This window comes from Loxodonta africana, chromosome 14 (assembly GCF_030014295.1).
Source record: "Loxodonta africana isolate mLoxAfr1 chromosome 14, mLoxAfr1.hap2, whole genome shotgun sequence".
Taxonomy (NCBI): Eukaryota; Metazoa; Chordata; class Mammalia; order Proboscidea; family Elephantidae; genus Loxodonta; species Loxodonta africana.
In genome coordinates this window covers 30,658,974-30,679,656 of record NC_087355.1, presented here as the reverse complement: position 1 = coordinate 30,679,656, position 20,683 = coordinate 30,658,974, and the positions used below count along the sequence as shown (strand labels likewise).

The window sequence follows — 20,683 nt, the reverse complement described above, 5'->3', positions numbered from 1 at the left end:
CAAAATATATTGAGTACTTTTATATGCAGATTGTGATAATCACCAACCGTATATAATTGGAAAAAGGGCTATAACTGTACTTGTAAGCACATATTTCTATTAATATATCTGCAGTTGTGTCATAAATATAATTCCCAGTTTATGTACCATGTGTTTATACAAATCGATATTTTGGAGGCAAAACAGAATGCCCAGAACGCTTTTTTATGTGGGTAATGAATTATCCTCCCTTAAGCCTTTTTAGTCAGATGTCAAATGAATGCTAATTTGATTTCTCAAGGTACCTTACTCTAATAATTACACTCTGCCAACATGTTACAGATTTTTAAAAAATTATTGATTAGTACCTGAAACACTATGGATTGAAAAGGTGTTGCTTTCAAATATGACTGGGAGAAAAATACTAAACCCTAAGTATTCATATTCTTTTCTCAATTAGAGTCATCTAAGGAATATTCTGATTCCACTATTTGTCTCTAGTGTCTTTGCCGTGCTTATTTAGGAACTGATGTGGAGGGAAAGGCTAAATTGATCCACATAAGAAAGTACCTGGAGTTATCCCTTAAAGATCTAAAGGAGCTGTTGAAAATGGAAGGGGGAGAGTGAGATTGTACCGGGCAGGGTGAATTGAGAGACAATTATTATTGGGTTAATAAGACTTTAAGGAAGAGACTCGTGTGTATTTTGTGATACAATTTCCCTTTCCTGCCTCTCCAAGAGATCTCAATAACAACTTTCATAATTTAGTGTTTCTAGAATGAGTTTTCGTTTCTATTGGATGTGACATCTTATGTTGATACGCCTTACTGGGTAGACAGGCTCACTCTGATTGAACTTATATATGAATTCAAAGAGGAGGTATGAAATATGAGAGGGAAACATGAGATGAGAAATATACACAAAGGAAATGTTCTTTCACTTTAATTATCCTTCTTGACTACTGTGTTTCGACCTAGATAAAATGCTTGACTATTAAATTCTGGCACTACCCAAAATGGATTTAGTTGTCTTAAATATATACTGTATTGGCAGCTATGTTATAAAGATATTGGCTCTCTCTCTACCAAAAAGAATTATTAAGTAGTGGTCATTTCCATAGTTCCAAGTAATTTCTAGTGGGTTTGTTATGAGATGTAGAAATTCATGAAGTGTAACAATTTAAGTGTTTGCTTAAAATGATTATTTTTTCATATACTATTTCATTGTCCATCTAGGGGAGTCAGGGAAGGGGGTTAGTATTTTTAGCTGGTAATTCATTTTAGGTTTACTCCAAGTGTAATTCTGGACCAGCAACATCAGTGCTACCTGGGGACCTGTAATAAATGCAGAATCAGTAGTTCCCCAAATGCTGCCGATGGTCAGTAAAGTCTGAGAAGCATTTTTACTAAAGGATGCCCTGGCTGGAATGGTTGATGATAAGGGTTAGTTACTCATGTTTTATATGCTTTTGGGGTATCTCGGTACTTATGGTCTTAGCATATCTTCATTCATCATCTTGTAACATTAGAGAGTAGCATAAAGCTCTTAAAATTGGGAAGATTCTAGTTATACTTGTACATTACCATTACTGCTATTCACGTTTTCCCTACTTACAGGGTCTTGTTTCCTTTGAGAGACTAAATTTTCCAAGGGTGAGTACTGTGTTTATTTATATTCTCACAACAATTCCTCACATACGGTTAGGAGCACCATTGGTGCTCAGTTATCTGTTTTACTTTAATGACGTTAACTATTAATGAATTTTAAGTGAAGGCAAATATGCCCACTGTGTGGGTTTCCTCTTTTGCCCATGTCTGATTACCCTCTGTGAGGAAACTCTTTATTGTAAATAAAGACAGTGAAGTGGGTGCTGAGCTGTGTTCCAGCCCTTGCTCTGAGGTTTACCACAGGAACTCCAACCAGTAAATCCTCTGAGTTTGAATTTATTCATTTTTAAATAGAGGAACTAGTATACCATGATCATCCCATATAGATAGGTCATAATATTTTCCTTCTGAACATTTTTCAGTCTATTATGTCTGTCTGCCTGTTTTTTTTTTAACCACAAAAGGAAAAAGTAGATCTTAAGTAAAATGAAAAGGTCTGTAATTTTAAAGTGACAGAAGTGCTGGATTATGTGACCCAGGCATCAGAAGACGTGATTTACAAAGAATTAACTTTGGTATTTTTCTTGTGTTTAAACAATTATCATGAGGATGCTAACTGGTATCTCTCCGATCAAGCTATATGACTTAAATAACACCAATAGATATTTGTGTTGGGAATAAAAAAGACCAAAGATAGCAATGTTCTGAAGCAAAGTTTCAAGGGAGGCTGCAGTAACTCTCCTTGTTTCTTGTTCAACTGCCTGAGGTGGCTAGGGGCCCTTCTTGTTGGAGTCTGGAAGAGATAACAAGTGACATTTTGATGGGATTTTCTGATCCCAGTTTTGCAACAGTCAGTATAAGGTAAACTAAGCACAGTTGTGTGGGTTACCCACTAGGAAGCCCAAACTGGAACACTGTTATTAATGAGGTTTACTGTGAGCAGTTTTATTGAGTAGAAATTAAACTTTATGGCTGCAGTTCATAGGAACAAAATCTTCCAAAAGAGGGAACAGAATGCCAATAAAATTTTAATTTAAACATTAAAAAGCTCCCTTGTAAAAGTATTTGTGGTACTAGGTTTAGATAAATTTCATTCTTTTTATCCTAATGTAAAGACATAAAACTGAAAGCTTGACAGTTCACATTACTAAGAATCTATTGTTATACTAAGTACTTGTACTAATGGATAATGTACACATTCTGACATCCAAAGTACAATTATTCCAGGAGAGCTACTGCTAAGTAAGCAATTCATGAAGGCAGTGCTTTACAATATTAACAACAACAAAAAAAAGTCAGTTGCAGACAATATCCTTGCTCTATAAAAATAAATTACTTTTAACATGCTTTTTGAGCAATGTAATCCACTATTTCTTTTCATAAAAAAATCTGGAACCTATAAAGTTTTCAAAGCATTCAATATTTTAATCTGGAGGTCAATAAAATCACAAATGTTCAAAAACTTAAAATATTTTCGTGATAGTCTGATAGTATCATGTGTGGCTTCTTCCCACAAGTACGATTCCTAGAGAAGCTGTATTTCCAGATGACTAGCAAAATGATTGCTGAAATGCATTAATTAACCTTTATGTTCACATAAAAGTGTTTTGTGAGAACAAATGTACACTAAATGTTATCTTTAATCGTGACTAATAAAAATGGGTTATATAAACACAGATTTTACTACTGCAAATGTCTCCTTGACAAATGACAGGGCCCGATTCCTTTATTAAAAGATAATTAAAAATGTTTCACAGGGGATTTGGAGACTTCCCACAGACCTCTCTTGCTTGCCTGCCTGCTTTGGAGGTAAGACGATGAAGAAAATCGTAAAGTAATACTCCATAGTTGTATTAAGTGTGGATGTCTGGGCTGCTGTATTCCTTTTACGCTAAGCTTATTTCTTCAAATAAAACATTAAGTATCTAGAGTCTATGGAAGGAGTTAAAGATCCATTTTGAAGTACACTAGGCAGGATGAGGCTGATGAGATTAAGTCAACATATTTTGTCCCCAGAGCTAGTCATCATAGTGTGTCCACACTAGGAGTCACTGCTGTGTTCTTAGCTGAGGTGTCAGCCAAGTGTTCCATACCTTAGAAACCCCAAGGTCTCTTTACCCCCAAAGCTTTATCACAACATTTTAATAAGCCCCAGGACAGTGATGAAAACTACTCATCAATTTGAAGCTACTTCCTCTTCAACGTTTCAGTTGGAGCTCAGAAAGGGCTAGACCATCTCAGGCCTGTTAAACAAAATGGCGTTATCATTGGAAAGACATCCACAGTGGGTTGAAAGCAGACAAACGAGCAGCAACCACTCCTTAAGGGCACAGATTTTGGAGTCAGATGGTCTGGGTCAAAATTCTAGATCTGATTAACTGTGTGACCTTGGGCAAGTCACTTTACCTCACAGTGCCTCAGTTTCCTTACCTGTAATAGTACCTACCTTTTAGGACTGTTGGATGATTAAAATAGTTAATATATGCAAAGTGTTTAGAACAGTGCTTAGCATGTTATATGTGCTGTGTAAGAGTTAAAAGAGTTAAATCAGTAAATAAAAATCACTTCTTACAGAGAGCCTGAAATTTGTGTCTCTGCCAGAAACATGATTCTTGAAAGGAAGAACAACCCAGTAGAATTACTTATTAAAGGATCAGTCAGGAATACTTTTTGGCTCAGTCTTCAAATTTAGATTTTGATTACCTTCAAATGAGGTTATATGTGAAGTCGTGACTGACTGCTAGTATTTAATGTTTAAAACATACAGCACTTCTGAAATGGCTCCTTTTTTAAAAAATGTACTAGGAATTGCAAAAATGAAACTTTCCCAGTTTCTGAGAGACCCTGAAATGAACAGTTAAAAACCACCACCACCACCAAAGGAATGGATAACCTTAAGGCTTAATTCAACTTCATGCTGAGTAACTGTATACCCTTCATCAGTTTTATTTGGCACCACGCTTTAGTACCCTCTTTGGAAGATGCTGTATTTCTAATTTGAAATATTTTACGTAGAGTATCATTTCTGCAGGACAGCACTTCCAGAAACCGTTAGCCACCCACAAGAAGCACCGTGAGAGGACTGACATTTGATATCTTTGATGATATTTCTTAAAGACCCATTTTTTTCCCCTAGGCTGAGTTTCTTAGAAAGTTAGTATCAAGGTCCTTTATTGGCTCAAGTAAGAAAATTACATATGTAATTTGTTCTTCAGTATACAGCCATATTCAATAAATTCTTAGTATTTTTCTCATTTGGTATCCAGAAAGAAATGCTGCATTAGAATAGTTGGGGTATATAACTGGGTATATAAAGAGACAAAAAAATAAATAAAATAGGTATTGGGTATACAAAGAGACAACTTCAGTCTGCTCAAACCTCGTTTTAATTCCTTTGCACATTACCCCACATCTCAATGGTTCTGGTTCTGGGCTGAACTCCTCGTTCTGCACATTGTTTTGTAAACAACAGTAGGCAAGCATTACTGATTTATCATTCTTCTCAACTAACCATATTCATTTCTTCTTACACACACAGAGCCAAATTCTCATTTTCATATCATGCTCAAAGGTCTTCTGCCGAGTCTTGCAATATGAATATATTTTTAAAAATGCCATTAACAAAGTGTGGTGGCACAGAACACATCACTCCCAGAAGAATAAAATCCCTAAGTATATGAGTTTGGAAATGAAATAGTATGTAAAGATCGCCATGGAATTAAAAACATTAAGACATAATGCTAGATCTTATTATTAGAGATACACAGGTATTACAGTTTTCTATTTCCGTACTTGATAGGTTTGGTGGTCAGCAGAAGCAACGCAGCTTTGGAATATCCTGCTTCAGCCCAGCCCTCAGAATTTGCATTTTAATGAAAATCTGAGGTGATTCATATGCACATTAAAGTTTGAGCGACACCGTAATATGACAATTAAATATTTTACAATGGATTAAAGTCACATGAAATATAACAAAGAAGAAATTACCCTGCCAAAGCGAACATGAAAAAAATCCATTTTGATAATCCTAAAAATTAGTCTATGCTTATGTTTCTTTTTCATTAAAAATAAACCCGATTTCCTACTAAACTACTAAAACTATTACAAGGAAATGCTCAATGTTGAAAGCTGGTAAAAATTAGATTCAATTGTCCAAGTTGAAATCACACTGAATTTGGCTGGAAAAGTGTCCTTTGAATGGAAAAGAAAAATAAACGTAGATTGTTGGAAAAAATAGTAACAGCTAGTTTTTGGTACCCCTCCTCAGCACCACAATGTGTCCACCTGTTTTACCTACCAGCCTGCAAGCTCCCTAAGGGCAAGGATTCTGACTTTCAGGTGTGTCTCCAGCGCTAGGCAAATAATAAAAAAATGAGAAAGCAAACAATTCATTTAATTTATTCCTTTAAATGTTAAACATTTTGTCCCTATGTAATTTTGCTATTAGTACCGACCATTTTCTACCATTTATCCACTATAAAACCAAAAAATAACATAAATGGTTAATATCATAACAATGCAATTAAACTAGAAAGTAAAATAATAAAAAAAATAATAATAAGGAAATGATTAATCAGGACCTAAACCTACTTCCGGATTATGAAAATCACTCATTTTGTCTTGCCTCCTTGAAAAGTTGCTCAAGCCCTTTTAGTCAACTAGGGTAAAGCATGACACTAACGTATTGAAAAAGCAATGGAATGTTCTAGATAAAAAAATTTTTTAAAAGTAGCTAACATTCGGAAGTAGGTCTAGAATAATCATGCACTTCTTTAGAGAACTTGATTGCCCTCTAGTGGGGTGAAACATTAATGCACACTCCAAGGTTTTCCAATTTGAAGAACCAGGATGCTCTGGAAACATCTGGGTCACTGGCTAATTTCGTATTCACTTTTTGTCTTGGCAAGTTTCTCGCAGTTTTCATTCAAGGCCACAGATCTGGTGACAAGAGAATAGCTTTCTTTTTCCGAGACCCAAGAAGGAACTGTTAGACAGCCGCTTGGGTGGCCACGCCCAGGTTTGTGTTGTGAGGTCTCACCTGCTCCGAGACCAATTCTACTCAGTCTTGTGTGAGCCGTCTACCTAGTGGGGTGGCGTGAGGGCATACAGTTAAGTCTTGAATGACTGGGAGCCCAAAAACAGTGGTGGGTGATAAATCAGGACCCTTCCTTCAAATGGTATGGATTTATCAGTGACAAAAATCCTCAAATACGTAATTGGTTCATCTATTATTTTAATTGTACATAAAAATTTAACTTAAAAATCCTGCTTGTTAGCTTCTATGAACTACTCAAATATAAGAAACTTTTCTGATCCTTAATTATTGGCAGGGAAACTATTTTCTTGTGTGGATCTTCTTCATAGCACTCTGGGAGATCACTCCCTGAATCTGAGTGAAATACAGCCTGCTGCGGGATTTTTAGTGCTGAGAATGAGCTATTTGATGGAAGTCACAATGGGGTAAATGGTCAAATGCTTGTTCCGCAACCTACCCATTAGTAATTTAAAATTGTTCCGCAACCTACCCATTAGTAATTTAAAAATTTGAAACAACTGAAAGTAATTAAAACTTTTTTAAAATGTAACAAAGAAAATTCTGCTAAGAATATTAATAAGTAAAGCAGAGTTAATTGCTGTAATAAAAATGTCCCCTCCCTTAAAATAATTGCCACATATATCTGTAACTCATACCACAAATACACTCTGAATTTTGTTCATTAAATAAAATTCTTGATTTTAGTATCACAAACCATCCAATCTTGTCATAAAAAACAAACCTACCTTCAGGAAATTTTAACATGCATAGATGAACACTACCAGGTGTATTAATTTATACCATCTACTAGTTACCTGCAACTGCCTATAGTGAGTCCCATAATGCTTATTACAGACTCATTTACTCACCTGGTATGAACTAAACACATGAGATTAATTGGTAAGTTACCGCTGTTTCTCATTCCGTTCATCCTGAAATCCTGCCCCAATTCTCAGCATTTTCACTTCTAGTTACTTCTCTATCCACTTAGAGGTGCCCAGTTCATTAAAGAAGATAATGGGAAATATTATATGCAACTAGTACAATCGTGCTGAATACAATAACTGTTTAAGGAATCAAGAAAAAAGTATCCTCCCAAATGATTAATTGCTTATACTTTGTACCTAGCATGATTTTTAAAATCTATTATTTTAGTATGGCAGAAGTTGTGCTTCTTTTCATGATTTACAAATGCAGCTTATTTGTGGCAGAAAGGATCCTTGTCTTTGTCATGTTTTGGTTGGGATTTTTGTGAACGCGATGGTGGCTACCATTTCACGATCAGTGTTTCTCTGCACAATTGAGACCTTAACAAGGATCAGCAGTTGGAAGAACAGCCTTGAAAACACAGTTCTAATTTTGTGCATAACCTATATTTATATTTTAAGATAGAACTTTATGGAATATATGCTGGAAATCACAAAATCTCAGTAATGGATTTGCGTATTTTCACCCACTGCAGCCACAAACAATTCTCTGCGGAGAACTGTCCACCAATCATCGGCACGTATACCCTGCCCTTAGCAAGCCCCTGCACATATATCCCACCCACATGACCATACACAATCCCAACAGGAACCCAAAATGTATTTGTTTTATAATGTAAAATGCACAACCTGAGAGAATTCCTTTCTGGGGAAGGGGGTAGGAGACAGAAAGGTGACTGCACCAAGGCTTAATCCTTAACCAAACGCATTCAACGTTCCTTTTTGGTAAGAACAAGTAAGGTCACCGAGTAATGCAATAATAATGGTTTGAAATAATAATACTGATGATGATGGTGACGAGGAGTTTGTAGCTGCCCTGCTGCAGCAAAAATCTCTCCGTGAGGGTGCAGAGCCCGGAGTGAGATCGCGCCCCAGCCCCATTCTCAGAACCGTCTTGTACAGGCGGGTAAACCGCGAATTGTGGGAAATGGGGGGTAGCTCAGGACACTGCGCAGAAACCGGTCCCCCAGGCTGCACCCCCAAGGGGCGAGCGCCTGGCTGCGGGGAGGGGAGCGCAGTGCGCGACGCGGGGCACTGCAGGGTTGGCCGCGCTCCACACGCCTGCCCGCCACGTGCGCCGATACCCGGGCGGCGGCTGCAGAGTTTGGGCCTCATCTGGGAAGGGGTGGGGCCCAGCCGCGCCCCGCTCTAGCAGAAAGAGTTTTTTACTAGGGAGACCATCAGCGGGGTCTCCATCCCCAGGAATCCGAGAATAGAGCGTCCTAGGCTTCGCGGGGAGGGAGGGGGAGGCGGGGAAAGGCTTCGAGCTCCGCGGGCGGTGGATGGGAGGCCCTCCCAGCGCCTCGGAGAAAGGGTCACCTCTACCATCTCGCGGCCGAGTGGGTGGGGGCCGCGCCTTTGTGTGCCTGGGTGGGGCTCCAGCCAGCCTTTCTGCAGAGCCGCCCACTTGGCTGGGAGGGGCTCGGTGCAGGGACTGAGAGCAACGCACGGTCTGCGCACACCGAAGGGTGCCCGGGCGCTTCCAGGCACAGGGCTGGAAAAAATAGGGCTCCAGGACCCCAAAACCTCTTCACAGCCCTGTCCTAGCCCCCTCCCATGCCAAGTTTTACAGCTCCGCGAGGAGGGCGGGGTGGGGCAGGGCGGAGCCGCCCAGAGCGAGCCTTCCAGGCTGCTGGAGGCGCAGACTGGTTGGGGACTGGAGACCCTGGACCCGGAATCTCGTTTTGTCTCCATTATCTGTCTCACTGTGCAATTGTCGCTATTTGGCCCTTTCTGACCTCCAAAACCGAAATTTCATGTGGCTCAACTTAAGTTGACCTCTTTTGCTTTATATTACGTTTACCTATCTTTGTCTTTATAATTAATTTGTATCTAAGTTCCAGAAGCGTTTCCCCAAAACCATCGTACGAGTTCAAAGAAGCCTTTATATGCGTCTATGTCTAATCACCATGTAATGTGTTCTGAAAGAAAAATGTTAACCTACTTTCCCCCCTCCCCCAAAAAGGAACAATGGGGCTGCGAGGGAGGGCGAGGGCAGTGGTCGGATCCTTCTCGGAAGCCACAGCGAGAAGTCAGGAGCATGGGGTGTGGCGCCGTCGTCCCCGCAGGGCTGGGCTACTGGGTGTCGAGCACCGCTCCCCGCCCGGCCCCCTCTCGGCTGAAGATGCTGCACCTAGCTGCGGGGGGTGGGGATGGGGGGAGGGCCATGGCGCGGCTCCGCAAAGGGTGGGGCAGCCCGCATTCTGCGCCTAGTGCTGCAGGTGCCTCCTCCCCCCACCCCCCCGGGACCGCCCGTCCGCACACAAAGAAACCCCACCCCAGCGCCTTCGAAACCGAGGACCCATTACCCCTCCCACTGCGCGCCTCCCCGCCCCTGCAGCTGCCCACCCGCGCCCTCCACGCCCTCCCCTACTTCCTCCCTCCTTCCCCTCCCTCTCCCTAAAACAAAGGCGCGGCGCCCCCCGCCCCCTGCACCGCGCCCCAGGACTAGCGTTTTCTCCAACGAGACAATAAGATAAAATTTGCCCCGTTCTCCCCCTCTTCACTCGTCTCCACCCATCTTTCCAACAGCCTGAATGGGACCGCTTTGACTTTGCATTCTTCTTCCTTCCTCCCTATCCCCCCAACCTTCTTCCCCATTTTTTAAACTAGAGAAGAAATAAAGGACGTTACAAAGCACTTTTCAAAATGTCCCTTAACCCCATTTAAGACAAACAATTAAGATCACCCCCTCCCCCCACGACTGAACCCTAATTTTAAATATGGACACAGAACAAATCCCCTACACTGGGGAAGGCAACTTACCTGCTTCTACCTTTTAAAGAAAATTCTTCGCTTTAAATTTCCAGGGACCCCCTTTTTGCCCTCCCACCACCCCCAGAGCTGCTTCCCTCCTTCCTGGCTCCTGTGTTACTATGAACGCTTTTTTTCTTTATAAAATATCTCCGAAAGCCTTCTAAGCTTAGAAAGAACGTGAGAGGTGGGCTCCAGGGCAAGCCGTAGGAGAACGAAGCGCGATGCCTTACCCATTGCTGTTTTAGCCATTGTAGGGATGTGCAGATGCCGAGCGGCGGAGAAGGCGCAGGGTCCGGCTACAGCAGCGGAGAGAGCGAGAGAGAAGACTGAATAAGGCACTGAGTCTGCAGAGTGGGACCGTGTGAGAGAAAGAGCAAGAGGCAGGAGCCCATGAATAATTATCACGCAGAAGCTCAAGCAGATTGGCTCCCAAGGTCCCCTGACATGACTCCCGCAGAGTCAGAATCTCCAAGCATTAAATATTGATCGGCCAATGGTGCTAGAGTACAAAGTACCAGAATGCAGTTTGAAATGGAAATTAGTCCTTCCCTGGCAGCTCCCCCCATTTTGGGGGCCTAATAGTACAGTCCAAGTAGAGTGGCGCCTCAGCCCAGAAGCCTGCAAGGAGCTAAGATTTGGGCTGTGCCTACCTGGGAGCCAGGAGGCTTGATTTTGTTCACATATGTTTCATTGCACAAACAGATAAAAAGAAAAAAGGAAGAAGAAGAAAGGGACTCAGAGGCCTGAGAAGTCCTCACAACATGCTGGATGTTGAAAATATTTGTTTAAACACTGTTTTTACTTTTTCATGTTTTCTCTTGCACCTTTGACCCTGTCCTTGGTAAGTTCTAGTCTTCCAAGGCAACCCTACATTTGGCTATGGTGGCAACTCAGAACAGGCCAGCATTATTGTCCTTTATCGCCTAGCGCACCTGGACTCGGTGTTGCTGGACTCTTGAGGATCTGCCACTCAGCAGAGGGAGGCCTGATGTTTTCTCCTCTTGGCGCAGAAGGAAGGGGCTGCCTGGGCTGTTTGGGAATAGGGACAAGTAATTATGATTCACCTGGGGACTTGGTGGAAGAGGATGACAGCCTCCTGTGCCTGTTTTCTGCCATCTGGTAACAGCACAAAACCAGGTCCTCAGGCCATGGTGGGCTTAGGTGTCTGGGGAGACACAGGTGAGAATGCCATGCTTCCCGGGAGGCATAAGATTACATGGATCGGATCTTCAGTGACTTCTCCAGGTTCTAAGGAGAACTATTTACACCACAAGCTCAGTAGAGGTAAAGGTGCACTCTGGGCATTATTTTTCTCAGATCCAGAGACTCCATTGGTCTAGGTGAAGGACAGATGTGTTCAGATTTCAGGCTGAGCAAAGTGGTATGTGAGGATCTCTGAGACCAGTTGCAAAAAGTGACTTTTCATTTCAAGCAAGACATTCATTAATTCATTCCTTCTCACTTAGTGAATGTCATTCATTAATTCATTCTTGCTCTCTTAGTGAATGCAATTCATTAACTTATTCTTTCTCACTTGACTCATAAATATTCATTGAGCATTTACCATGTGCCTGCTTTATCTGAGGATAAAGCAGTGAGCAAGACAGGGGACTTGCTCTCATGGAGCTTTTACTCACTGTTAGTTTAATATTTCTGTGACTTCACTGAGCCCTTCCTATGCATAAACTGTGGTTTTGACATAAAAAAAAATAGGCAAAGAACCACTAATTTCAATGTAACTTAAAAGCTGTATAGTACTTTGTTGCAATGCAGATATGTACAAAATCCTTTCAACCTGGCAAGGTTTTATTTTTACAAAAATGATTAGGGCTTTTCTCATGAAAGAAGTATGTTCTTAGCCGCCTTCTATCAACATACATTTCAAAATTTCTTTCTAGTCTCATGAAAGGTACGTAGTTTTGAACGTTAAACCATTTGAAAATAGGAGGGTACTCTCCTTGGTGCTGAAATTTTCTCACCTCCTATTAAGTTTTAAGACGTTTTAACCTCATGCACATCTTCCTGAATGATAGGAAGCTACTGAAACTGAAGCGATCCTAACTTGCTGAATCACGAAAATAAAAGACAAAGTGGGGATCAATAAAATTATTTCTTAAGCAGGAAGATTAGAAATTATGGTTCCTGTCATTGTACAGATCTGTGACCATGACGCAGCAAAGGAGCAATATGGAAGTTGGCAGGGTCTGGGAATAAATAACCATTTTCTCCCTTTCTATAGTCATTTCCACTTTAAATGTGAGAGTAATTCTCTCTCAGTGGAGTACTTACCAGCCATGAAATGAGGGATCTTCAGCTTGTCTGTATGACTAATATCTTTAAAGTATTTCTCTTCTTCCCATCGCACCCTTCCCCTCAGGCTATGCGTCATCTCTACACATTCTTCAGATTGCCTGGAAAACAAGGGCCTTAAGTCATAGCATTAATGTCTTTAACAACTGCAATTGGCAGTTGAACAAGATCTATTGCACTTTTGATCACCATGAGAAAAACAAAGCATGTAACTGTACGAATTTCTCATTTTCTGGTGAACATTACTGACTGATGGGTAGGAATGTGAAAGGAAGGTCAGTCTACAGAGGGCAAGTGTCAGATGTGTGAATCTTTCTAATTCTGACTTTCTGAGTTCTAGCAACTTAACCTCAGTTATGTATGATTTTCAAATAATGTCAAGCAGAGGAGGCGGTAAGCTAATATGATTTACTATAAAACATAAAGTTAGCAAGCTATCATCAACTGGCAAGAAAAACTAAATAACTTCAAAGAGCTGAGTTGCAATCAATTACAGCTTTTTATTTCCTTTTAACATTGCAGTGTGCAATCACGCACCTCAGCTTGGGAGAATAGGGGCAAAATAGGGACAGAGGTAATATTTCATATTCAATAGTTCACTCATTTATTCATTCAATTTGTTCATTTAAAATATTTATTTAGTGCACTTTTAGACCTTTATGTTATGAAACTAGACAAGCTTAATGGCTAAAATATATAAAATGGAGAAAAATGTAACCCCTACCTCTTTAAGAAAATGCTATTAATTTTGGAGGATAAAAATTATCCTGTGTATCAGAATGCTTTTGGTTGCAAGCAATAGAAAAACGAACTCAAACTGGCTTTGGTTATAAAAGGGGATTTATTGACTCATCCAACAACAGAGGCAGAATGGACCCCAAAGGTATGGAGGGATGGGTGGATACCCAAATTAAAGAACAGGTACTAGACCTGTAAGATGTAAATTAAGGACGACAATACTTGTCTTTTAGAGTTTGGGTAGACTGAATGGTTTACCATGTATAAACTGCTTAAATCACCATGGGTATTTAATAAATTATGACTATTTTGTTCATGTTTATTTCTTCTGATACATTTAAACGTTTTAAGGTTAGGGACTGAGTAGTGTTTGTTTTTATGCTCTTCTTAGTGCTTGGCTTATCATTCAAATGGTAGATAATAAATGATTGTGAAATAACAACAACAGCAATAACAATAATAATTAAATAGTGTTGAACGTGACTCAAAGTGATTGAACCCAGAGAAGCTATATTGCTGTTTTAAATCATGTTTCTTTGTTTCATTTAGGTTGGGAGTGGGTACTAGGTAGTTTACTATTGGTTTGTTTATTTGTTTATGTCCTGCTCCAGGATACATAGAGCTCACATTAGTAGAAAGCCTTTGTAAAGTTTTATCTTTTTTATTGTGGTACAAATATACCTAACAAAACGTTTACCAATTTAACAATTTTTACGTGTATCATTCAGTGACATTGGTTCCATTCATCATGTAGTGCAACCCTTACCACTCTCCCTTCCCAAATTATTAAGCCACTGTGAACAGAAACTCGGTGCCCCCTAAGCAATGACTCCTCCTTTCTCCCTCCTGCCCACCCCGGTCACCACTCTCAGGAAAAGACGACTTTTAGTGCAGTCAGTGAGGCAGAGGCAATACGCTGACCATGCTATCTAATTTTAATCTGGATTTCTAAACTAATATAGCTATGTTTTTGAGAAAAAACATGTTTTCCTAGCTGGTTAAAACCAGGAAATGAAGCCATATGCCCCAAGGAATCTTGACCAAGTGACCATCTGCACCCCTCAAAATACATGTACTCAGGAAGAGTGCTGTCTGGGTGCCGTTGCCAACAAGGCATTTTTGCAAGATAGACAAAGAAAATACATGTAAGCATCTTGTGACTATGATCTCAGCATCCTATGAAACTATTTGTAACCACTAACTGTACTATTAATAATCAGTAACCAATCACAGTGTGATTATTGCAGTATTCATTGATTTTCCTGTAATTGCCCTACCTGTGGTTTGGTTTCTCTTTTTACTCCGTAAGAATGCTTGTATGATGAAACCACCCTGGGCTACCTAGTTCCATTTTCAGTGGACAACACAGTTCGCCAATTGCAATTGTTTTAAACCCTTAATAAACCTCTCTGTTTACCTTGAAATGGCATTCAAGTTTTTTTCTACACCACCACTAATATGTTTTGGCCTATGTACATTTGCCTATTTTATATAACTGAGATCATACAATATTTGTCCTTTTGTGACTGACTTATTTCACTCGAGAAGCCTTAGTGGCACAGTGGTTAAGTGCACGGCTGCTAACTGAAAGTTGGGGAGTTCATACCCAACAGCCGCTCCTTGGAAGAAAGACGTGGCAACCTGCATAAAGATTACAGCCTTAGAAACCCTATGCGACAGTTCTACTCTGTCCTACAGGGTTGCTATGAGTTGGAATCGACTCTGCAGTACTGGGTTTTTGGGTTATTTCACTCAGCATAATGCTTTCAAAGTTCATCCATGTTGTGGTATGTATTAGAACTTCATTTCTCATTATGGCTCAGTAATATTCCATTGTATGTATATACGAGATTTTGTTTATTCATTCGTTGATGGCCATTTAGGTTGTTGCCACCTTTTGGCGATTGTAAGTAGTGCTCAATGAACATTGGTGTACAAATTTTTATCTTTAGCAGCAGTAAGAGGAAGCAGTAGAAGTGAAAGAAGTGCTAACAGAGATTTTAATTGCTGTGGGTTTGAGCCTCTTGTGTATTATCTCTGAGAAGCAGCCTAAGGTGTTGCTTTCTTTCCAAACTGGAGAGGAACAGTTGCTTGGGAAGATGAGTTGGTTTCATCTAATATGGTCATATGATTTTCTGCTATTAATAACCAGGTATCAGGGAATAAATCCTAAAGTAATTGTTAAAATTTAACAATTGTTAGAAGGGAGTTAATTGCTTGGTTCTGAACATCAGTTGATTTTCGTAAAGGGAGTTCGAGAAATCAAAGCCATAGTTTTTTTTAGGTGGTTGGAAATTTGGGCTACAAAGCAGTTATAGTTCAGGATGTCTAGAGATGCCTCTAAATAGTTACATGTGAAAAAAATGATGAATTGGCTGACGTTTTGATTATTTTGCCATATTTAAACCTTTATAGATTAATGGAAAATAAAAAGGATTGGATGTCTACAGTGAAATCTATATTGTTCAGGAATTATACAAGGTGTTAGAATTATTTCTGAAATAGTAAATAAGCACATTTTATTGTTTTCCTCTTAAATCAGTTATTCGAAAATGAAGAAAGCTTAATTATTATCTTCCTTTCTGTACTGAGGGTTTTCTTTTTGTTCAAATGGGGCTCGTACGTATTGGTAGTTAGTAGAATTCATCCCTGAAGTAAAATGGCTTATTGAAGTTAGTAAATCCTGGTGATGACTTCATAATTGAACTTTTCTGGAAATGAACTTATTCTAATCATCAGAAGAGCATGATACAAATTTAATAAGCTGAATCTTTACATTAAATTGGTAATGTTGAAAAACTATTTGTTGTCTTGGTAGCAACTACTGTAACTTTTCGCCTTCTCTCTAAGCTTGGTTTACAGCTCGAGCCTAAGGGGAACATTAGTTGGGCCACACTGAACCTGGGAAGCTGATTCCCCTTGGGGTTTCACTCAGTATTTTGGCTTACAACACTCCACTGTGAACACAGTGGAGACAATACCAAAATACCTGGAAAAGAAATCTAGGACAAGCATGAGTCACTATTTATCCTACAAGTTTAATTTAATTTTCTAATCAGAAGCCCTACTATGAGCAGGGTGGTATATAGTTAACATCAGTTTTTAGGAACCTTGTTTATTCTAAATCACAGCTGGAAGGAGGAGGAGGAATCGGAGAAGAGAAAAGCAGAATCTCTTTATTATGCTGCCTTCCAGGGTGATTTTCCCATTACCCATTTATTAACTCATTCTCTGACCTTCTGAACTCTTCCACCCCTCTTCCTCCTTTATTATCAAATGGAATCGAATTAGTAGATGTGGGTAGTATGTTTTTAAAAGCTGTTTCATCAAAAATACAATTTGAGAGTAACATTAGACTTGAACTCAACTATAGACAACAGAATCTAGTTCCATTTTTTTCTCATCTCTCCATATCTTGAATGACTCCTCCTTTTTTCTATTTTCTTGAATTATGTTGTCAGTTCTGACTCATAGCGACCCTATGTACCACAGAATGATACACTGCCTGGTCCAGCACCATGCTCACTATCTTTGTTACGCTTGAGCCCTTTGTTGCAGCCACTGTGTCAATCCATCTTGTTGAGGGTCTTCCTCTTTTTTGCTGACCCTCTACCTTATCAAGCATGATATCCTTCTCCAGGGACTGATCTCTCCTGACAACATGTCCAAAGTATGTAAGACGCAGTCTCGCTATCCTTGCTTCTAAGGAGCATTCTGGTTGTACTCCTTCCAAGACAGATTTGTTCGTTCTTTTGGCAGTCCATGGTATATTCAATATTCTTAGCTAACACCACAATTCAAAGACATCAATTCTTCTTCTGTCTTCCTTATTCATTGTTCAGCTTTTGCATATGACGCAATTGAAAATACCATGGCTTGGGTAAGGCGCACCTTAGTCTTCAAGGTGACATATTTGCTTTTTGACACTTTAAATAGGTCCTTTGCAGCAGATTTGCCTAATGCAATGCATCTTTTGATTTCTTCACTGCTGCTTCCGTGGGTGTTGATTGTGGATCCAAGTAAAATGAAATCCTTGAGAACTTTAATCTTAGATTGGGAAACTACACCTAACTTTTCAACAGTTCAGGTCAGCAAAAATGGAGCAATGCTCAGTTTGAGTAGCAAATGCAGCCTTTTGTGGCAGAAAAGACATTGCCCACAGATTTGCATAGGCTTTAGATGGATTTATTTAGAAAGTGGAGGAAATGCCCTCAATTGGAAAGAGGATCCCAAAAACTTATGCATACATAAATCTCATATATTAAATGTTCACATTAAAATACAAGAGTGATGTACTTAAATTTTTGTGATGAACTATTTCAAATGGACATAAAAAGAGAGAAGCATATAGTGAGCTTGTATCAAGTTAAAAAATTATTAAGATTTCATTGCTTTTATTCTTTTTTCTTTTTTTGTTCACCTTTGCTGAAATCTGTAAGAGGCAATATCAGATATTTAAATTCACTCCTACGTACGTAAGTAGGTATCTCTAAAAAAATGAACCTTTTCTCACGTAAATACAATTATATTATCATACTTGTTAATTTTAACAATAGTTCTTTGGTATCATCTAATACACAATTCATAAATCACAATTTTTTGATTGTCTCAAAAATGGGTTTTTATGGTTGCTTTGATGGAGAAAAGACCCAAACAAGGTCTGCACATTTTATTTGGTTTTAGGTTTCTCAAATCTCTTTTAATCTGAGTAGTCCCCCTTCATTTTTTAAATTCCTGCCATTGACTTATTACAGAAATTGGGTCAATTGTCCTTTGAACTGTCATATATACTGTGTGACTGTTTACTTCCATGTGGTCCCTAAACTTGTTCCTGTGTTTTCTGTAAGTGGAAGTCAAATTTTGAGACTTGGTTAGATTCTGAATCATCTTCTCAGTGAATAAGTCTGATGTATTTAGTTTAATTCAAAGCATAGTTTATATTTACTCACATGTGATGGAGAGCAATCATGGAGCCAAGGCAAGGGAGGGGTTATAAAAGCAAAAACCAAAACAGTCTGTGGAACAGTGAAACTTATGATTTTTGTCCATGGTCAAGCTGATTAGTTAGAATATCAGGCAGAGCATTTTCCCCCAAACAGAGTGCCACAGTTATCAGGGAAAGCAACTTTAGTTATTGGTGAGTTTTCTGAGAAATCTTGTAGCAGAAAGTGTGATGGTTAGTTGTGTCAACTTGGCTAGGCTATAGAACCCAGATGTTTAATCAAACACTAATCTAGATGTTACTGTGAGGTATTTTGTGGGTGTGGTTAAAATCTATAACCAGTTGACTTTAAGTAAAGGAGATTATCCTCGATAACATGAGTGGGCCTCATCAATTGAAAGACCTTAAAATCAAAACCGAGGTTTCCTTGAGGAAGAAGAAATTCTGCCTCAAGACTGCAGCATCAACACTGCCCAGAGTTTCCAGCCTGCAGGCCTGCCCTAAACATTTCAGACTTGCTGGACTTCACAATTGCATAAGTCGATTCCTGGAAACCTCCTTACACTCAAATGTGCGCACACACACACACACGTGTGTGCATGTGAACACACACACACACACACACACACACAGACACCCTACTGGTTCTGTTTCTCTGGAGAACCCTGACTGACATAGAAAGTGACTGAAAGTGGTATGTTTTATTCCTGGGTATGACTGTTGTTGAACTCCCTGCTGGACTTCTGCTGAACTCTATACCTTAGTTAAGACTAACATTTCTCTGTTACGATAACTTAGTCCCCATTTTGGACAAACTCTGCTGAGTAGGCCATAATGGCTTCAGCCTCTCTTTTTTTTTAAAAAAAAATATTATAAAGATTTATATAACCCAACATTTGCCAATTCTTCAGTCTCTTTTTGATGCAGTATCATCAGCTAGCAGTCAGCCTGAGATAATGGTGGTGTAGTGATTTTTAAGCATCTGCATATCATTCAGTTAGAGGAAGCAAAGAGTATGAGGATAATCATAGATAATCACAAGAAATATTTGGAATCCCACTTTGTATCTAGTTTTTCATTTTGGCCTGGAACCAACCAGTAGAATAATTCCTATGAATCAGTTCAGCCAACCTTAAATAACTAAGAGGGTTCCCCCAAGTTAATGATTCTACTTTTCCTAAAGTGTTTACCCAGCTGTTAGTTATTGTATTTCTTCAGTATTTGGTTGACCCATAAATTGTCAAAGGGAATTTTATTAGCTAGGACTATGCTAGCCAACAAATCTACACTGGTTGGGTTAACTTTTAAAGTTTGAGGTCTTATCTGGGCCAGAGTCAGTAATAAATTATAGATCATACATTTCAGACTAAGAATGAAATTTTAGTGATATCCCATGTCTTAGACCTTTTATGGTAAGTTGCCATTCTAGGTTCCTCCAACATGAGAAACAGATTTGTTTTGAATCCTTAGGCAAGATGATCTTGTCAAAGTATTGGCCACATTTTGACGTGGTTAGCATGGAACCTATTGCCATGCCATTGATTCCGACTCATAGTGACCCTATAGAACAACAGAGTAGAACTACCCCATAGGGTTTCCAGGGAATGCCTAGTGGATTCGAACTGCTGACCTTTTGGTTAGCAGCTGTAGCTGTCAACTGCTATGCCACCCGGGTTTCCATTGTTAGCGTTGGAGGCCCATCTAATTACACAGGAAAAAATAGTCCCTGGGTTGCATATTGAGGGAACATAAAGATAATAGGTTGGTACCAGTTACTTTCTGACTTTAATTGGCCTAATCGTGGAGGGCAAACACTCTGGGTCGATTTAAACACATCATGCAATGGTTCTGAATAGCTTTACCAGAAAATAGTTGAATCATAATTTGTGTTATTAGTCATCTGATATCCTGTAGGTGACTTTGAAGCTCTGGAAATGTAAGTAACAGTGGGAGCTGTGGGAGCTTAGTGTTTTCAAATGAGACACGTGAATTAGATATGTTTATAAGGGTCTGGGCCAGGTAAGAAATTCCACAATTGGGAACGTTGGCAGCTGTTTCAATTGTCTGTTTACTTCTGTAAACTGCTTCTTTCGAAGGCCTTTTAGGGAGCTTAAGATTATATCTTCAGTGGGAATGGATAGTCAGATTGTGACTTATTTAGTACATTTGCCTTGGGTTGTATGTTCTGGAGTTTAAGAGAGGCTTAAGTGGTAAGAACACCTCAAATGGCGCTTTTCAATATAACTCTAAGACTGACTTTCATTGGTGCCTTTCCCAATACAATCGGTCTTGTGATTGTATATCAATAGGGGTATGCCCACTGGTATCT

General features: G+C 39.5%; 1 protein-coding gene across 1 annotated transcript in view; it reads right to left on the bottom strand.

Annotated features, from left to right (window-relative positions):
* STMN2 (stathmin 2) overlaps positions 1–10,670 on the bottom strand; it is a 56,773-nt gene extending 46,103 nt beyond the window's left edge. Inside the window, exon 1 of the mRNA XM_010588365.2 lies at positions 10,595–10,670. Coding sequence (XP_010586667.2) covers positions 10,595–10,613 — 19 coding nt within the window. The 5' untranslated portion in view covers positions 10,614–10,670. The remainder of the gene's footprint in view (positions 1–10,594) is intronic.
* Positions 10,671–20,683: the final 10,013 nt, after the last annotated feature.